The sequence below is a fragment of the Neomonachus schauinslandi genome, chromosome 4 (genome assembly GCF_002201575.2).
Source record: "Neomonachus schauinslandi chromosome 4, ASM220157v2, whole genome shotgun sequence".
NCBI classification, from domain to species: domain Eukaryota; kingdom Metazoa; phylum Chordata; class Mammalia; order Carnivora; family Phocidae; genus Neomonachus; species Neomonachus schauinslandi.
In genome coordinates this window covers 6,666,313-6,671,695 of record NC_058406.1, presented here as the reverse complement: position 1 = coordinate 6,671,695, position 5,383 = coordinate 6,666,313, and the positions used below count along the sequence as shown (strand labels likewise).

The window sequence follows — 5,383 nt, the reverse complement described above, 5'->3', positions numbered from 1 at the left end:
AATAAAATCTTTAAAAAAAAAAAAAAGGTCGTGAGGCTGGGAAGGGGTTGGGGAAGAGGAGGATATGCAAGGAAGGGCCCCAGGGTACAGAGGGCACCCTGCATCGCCCCCGGCAACCACAGCAGCACACTCCCTGCCCCGGTTCAGACCAAAGCCCTCGTGATGGACAAGGGACCGCCGCATCTTGTCAACAGCAAGAGGCCAGAGCAAGGCCTAGAAACGGCCCCGCCGCACAGCACGGCGATCATGGCTGTGCAGTGTGGCCTCTGGGCAAAGTCACCCACCTCCTGTACCCTCCACTGCTTTGGGGATAACGCGGATAACGATAATCCTTGCCCCAAACGGAGGCCGCCGAGAGGATCAAACCAGGGCATTTAGGAAAGCGCTGAGCCTGGCAGGTGGTTGGCGCAAGGCCCTTGGACAGCTTCCCTGGGCTCCGCGCAGAGAGCGGTGGGAGCGGCGCCAGGCAGGGCGAGCGGCGTGGAAACCCGCCCCGCCGAGATGCGGGCACTTGGCCTGCCCTTTGCTAACTTGTACCTGCTTTGCAGGTGTCTCTGTGATGGCGCAGGCCGAGAGATCTCTCTCTCCTGCCCCCGGGGCCCCCCTATCCTCACCATGGGCCTCCTCTACCCCCCAAACCAGGCCACGCCTGGCCTCTGGAGAGAAGCCAAGCAGAGGAACCTGCAGCCTCAGCATCAAGGGCGAGCCAGGCAGGAGGTAAAGGCGCTGGCCCTGGGGACCCACACGGGCGAGCAGGACCTGCGGCTTCGGCCCCAGGGAGCCCCCGGAGCCCCTCCTGCCCCAGGAAGCCACCATTTCCACTCCGAGCCTCCAGCTCCGAGGCTCCGCTGCTCAGGAAATGAGCCCGGCCTGGAAGCGGGGGGCGGGAAGGGGAGGCGGGGGGATGAGCTCTGGTCCCCGGGGCCAGCCAGCCGCTCTGGCTCCTGTCACTCTCATCCGTGGCAATCCCTGTCCGGGGCGGGGGTCCCCCGGCCACCGAGTCCTCCCCACAGCTCCTATGTGGCTAGTCCTCAAAGGGTCCAGGGCCCGGGAGCGGCGGATGGGCCAGTGGGCACTGGGGTGCTGGGCACGAGTGTCAGCCCCCCACCAGCGCTGCTCCTCCCAGGGCCGCACCCACCTCGGCCTCCACCTGTACCTGTAACAGGCCCGACAAAGGAGTGTTAGGGTCTCTCTATTCTGAGCCAGCTTAGCACTGGTCCTGCTCTTGCCCAGGGAAAGGCCCCCCCCAGGTCCCCTCCTGACACCTCCAAACCCCTTCTCCTCAAGCCAACAATCCCCACCCCAGGGAGGCTGTAGGACAAACCACTCTGAGTAGTGGACGAGGTCTAAGGTAGTAAGACAGCCTGTCCCTGTAACACAGGCAAGAGTGAGATGGGCCGTGGTCAGGCCGCCTGAGGGAGGAAGGCTGGGCCCCTGCAGGTGGGCAGACAGGAGGGTCTAGAAGGGTCCACCCAGCTTCTGCTACCTGCGTGCCGAGCTCCTGGGCTCTGCTGGAGCGAGAGGAGGCCTGAAGCAGCCAGGAGCAGGGTAGGCCCCTTGGGAGAAGCAAGGGGCAGCTACATGCTCCAGACCCACCCCTCCACAAGCCCTTTTTTAATTTTTAAAAATTTTTTTTTATTTTAAAGATTTTATTTTTTGACAGAGAGAGAGACAGCGAGAGAGGGAACACAAGCAGGGGGAGTGGGAGAGGGAGAAGCAGGCTTCCCGCTGAGCAAGGAGCCCGATGTGGGGCTCGATCCCAGGACCCTGGGATCATGACCTGAGCCGAAGGCAGACGCTTAATAACTGAGACACCCAGGTGCCCCTACAAGCCCTTTTAAACACACAAGCTGGGGGAAAAAAGATGGACACATGCTCTCAACAATGGTATCACCCCATCAGCTCTGATGGACATTTAGTTAAAACGAAGCTCATGCCCTGATATTTCCTACAGATGGTGGCGGGGGCGTCTGTCCTAGGAGTGAGCCCACCACTCTGAGGGATGCAGCTCTACACCCTCGACACCTGCTGGGAGCCTGGCACCGTGTCACATAGAGGAGGCCCAAGGATAGGGCTTCATCCCTATGCAAGTGGGCTTAGCATCTGGGGAAGACTCGTGTCTACCAGGCCCCAAGAAGTGGCGAGCCTCCCCCCGAGAGGGGCCGGCCGGCAGCTTATGACTCTGGGCACTGTGTGCTGGCTGCATGAAGTCTGGCAGATGGGCTCTATGAGAGTCAGGCTGGTTCCCTCAGGAACCAGGGGCAGGGCCCCAAAAGACAGCACAGGACAGCTTCACAGGTGAGGGGGGGCCTTGCTGGACACCCAGGTGGCTCCTCATTTGCTCCTCTGTGCCCCACGTGCCCAGCACATGCCGTCCTATCCGGCCGGGAGAGTCCGAGCAGGTGCCCCCGGGGGCCACAGCACCAAAGAGCAACTTGGTGCCTCCAGGCCTCCCGCCCAGCCTCAAGGCAGTCCTGCCAGCACCAAGCCAGAAAGCCCCCAAATCCACCTCTCTGGGGGCAGACCTGGCCTGGGGATGGCGGACTGCCCTCCTTCACCTCAGCACAACCTGTGTTTCCCGAGCACACGCTAGGCTTGTAGGGAGACTGAAATGAGCAAGGCTCTCCACTTCTGACCTGGACAAGAGGACGAGAACGACAAGTTCACAGGGCAGCTGGTCACAGATGTCACAGGAGGCCAACACGCAGAGCATTTGCCGTTACCCTAAGGAACGGGTTTGCTGGTCAGCAGGGCACAATGAGCAGATGGAATTCAAACAGGCGGGGCTGCTGGGCCGAAGGGGGAGGGGACACCCAGTGTGCATCCAGGGAGTGGTGGCCCCTCAGCTAGCAGCCGGAGTGTGTGGCCAGAGGTGGGCGGGAGACAGGGACTCTGGACGCCAGGATGAGGCTCTGCGACTTAACCCGGGAGGCTGCTCTTCTCCGTCTCCAAACCCCAGAAAGGAGATAATCCAACAAACACCCATGGGTGCCACGGGAGGCCCCTGAGGCCCTGAGCAGGGATATGCTGGCAGAAGATAAGATCCTGGACACAATGCGGAGCAGCAGAGTCCGGAGATAGGAGTCGGGTGGGGGTAGGAACAGGCAGCCATCGCGAGCGCCTGGAGGCAGGGCAAACTAGCCCAGGGAAGCGGAATTCAGGCTCCCAGCCCGTGCGGACAGTGGCGGCCTTCTGCGCGTGCTCAGCGAGGACCCAGAGTGTGGGGCTTGGTTAGGAGCTGAAGGGCTAGAATGGATCTGCTGTTCAACAGGGGCAAGAGAAGGGCATAAGCCCAACGCTGGAGGGAGAAGGGCTCAGTCTCTGCAGGGCTGGTCTTGCCTCTGGAGCAGGACAGTGACCAATTTACGATGCCCAGACAAAAGCCAGTGTTTTTTGAAAATCTCAGAGCATTCTGAGAGAGGTCTGGTCCTTCTCAGCCCAACCAAGAGGTCCCCATGCCACACCATGACTCTGGTGTCACGCCGCTGGAGTGAAAAGGCCTCCCAGGTACCCTCCTGGGTCCCCTTGAACCAGCTTGCCCAACACTGCCCCGAGGCTCCAGATTCCTACCTCCGGGAGAGGGGAAGTTGTGGCTAGCAGCCCAGGAGGGAAGAACAGGACCCCTGAAAACAGCCACAGCTAAAGACACAGGGGCTTGAGGCACAGTGAGCAAACCCAGCAAACTCAGCCACACTAACACACACACCTGAAGCCTGACCCAGGCTCCGATCCTTGGTGTACCATTCCCCACCCCAGGGTAGCCGGCAGACAGCAGCGTCCAGGAGACAGGCCGGGCCCTGGACTCCCCTCTGCTGTCCACACCCTCTGGGAATCTGAGCAAACTGCCACGTGCCCCTGCACCTCAGTTCCCTCATGTATAAAATGACCACTTTGAACCAGCTGGTCCTGGAAGCCCCTCCAGCTTCCCGAAATTGGGCAGGAACTGGAACACTGGGAGACGTGCGGTGTCAGGGACCCCTTGAATTAGAAGCTCTTTCGATCCCCACCTATCCTCCCCTGGGAGGCCACCCCCTCCTCTGCCTGCCCGTCTGGCTCACCCTGCAGACACAGCTGATGTCCCACCTACCCTTCCTCCTCCAGGAAGCCTGTGACTCAGTCGCCCTCACTTCTTTCTCCCTCGGGTGAGAAGCAGCACATGGTGGCGGTTAACGAAGAACCACCAGACTGCCCAGGTTCAAATCCCAGCTCTGCCACACCTGCTGCTGAGTGCCTGCAGGCAAGTCCTTCTCTTCTCCTACCTCCTATCTGAGCTTTGTGGGTCCCTTGCTGAAAGTACAAACCCACCCACTCTGTCCCTAGGATTTGTTCACAGCCCTATCTTTTTTCCCTGTCATCTGCCGCTGGATCAGATGCGGACACATCTCAAACAAGAGGCCACTCGGCTTTTATCCCTGACCACGGAGGCCCCTCAGAGGCCAGCTCTGAATACAGGGGGTCAGCATGATCTTTGAGCGCTGCCAGGGCTGGGGCAGCCACGGAACCAGCTCAGCAGCAGCAGCAGCAGCAGCAGCAGGAGGCTCTCCTGCTCCCGGAGGTAGTGCACCCCAGGGGTTAGCAATGCAGGCTCCAGGCCCAGGCGGCTTCAGTTCACACGGCGGCTCTTCTAATTAATGACAATTTACTCAGCTCTTTTGTCCCTGGGCTTCCATCTCTATGGGCTGCTGGGGTCGTGACTCTGACTGGGCCCCTATGAAATTAGACCAACGCCTGAGACAGCGTACGCCGACCAGAAAGTGCCAGCTAGCATCAGTCCATTCCAACGTGTGCCCACGGAGCAGGGCTGAAGGCGGACGAGAGCGCAGTGCCATCTCGGCGGCTCTCTCCCCCAGGGAGCCGGGTGTCGGGGTGGGCGTGGGGCGGCCCCGCAGATCCCGCGGCTCGGCAGGCACGCGTCTCCGCGGGGGAGGAAGTTTGTAACCCACGCGCTGGCCGTCCTCGCCCGCCCCGCATTTCTGGGATCCCCGAACACACACCCCGGCCGCTTGCCCACCACGAAGCTGCCCAACCCAGCCCCCAGGGGGACGCGGGCGTGCACAGCGGGTCCCGGCGCGTGGGCGCACAGGCCGGGCCCCCACCGCCACGCCGCGGCCTCGCGGGCAGGGAGGAGCCGTGCGGCCCCGGAGCGGGCCGGGGCGGGCGGAGGGCGGCGGGCCGAGGCCGCGTGGGCCGCGAGCACTCACCTCCGCGCGATCCGGTAGAGCAGCACGCCGGCCGCGGCGCACGCCGTGACCCCCAGGCCGCCGGCCAGGCCGGCCGTGGGGCAGCGGGCCAGCAGCGCGCTCACTCCCTCCATGGTTCCCCGCGCGAGCGGCGGGCAGCGGGCGGCAGGCGGCGGGCGGTGGGCCGCGGGGCTGGGGTCCCA

At 62.5% G+C, this 5,383-nt stretch overlaps 1 protein-coding gene across 1 annotated transcript in view; it reads right to left on the bottom strand.

Moving 5' to 3' along the window:
- The window catches only part of TMEM201 (transmembrane protein 201), a 23,576-nt gene extending 18,262 nt beyond the window's left edge, over positions 1-5,314 (bottom strand). Inside the window, exon 1 of the mRNA XM_021683419.1 lies at positions 5,202-5,314. Within this exon, the coding sequence (XP_021539094.1) occupies positions 5,202-5,314 (113 nt within the window). The remainder of the gene's footprint in view (positions 1-5,201) is intronic.
- Positions 5,315-5,383: the final 69 nt, after the last annotated feature.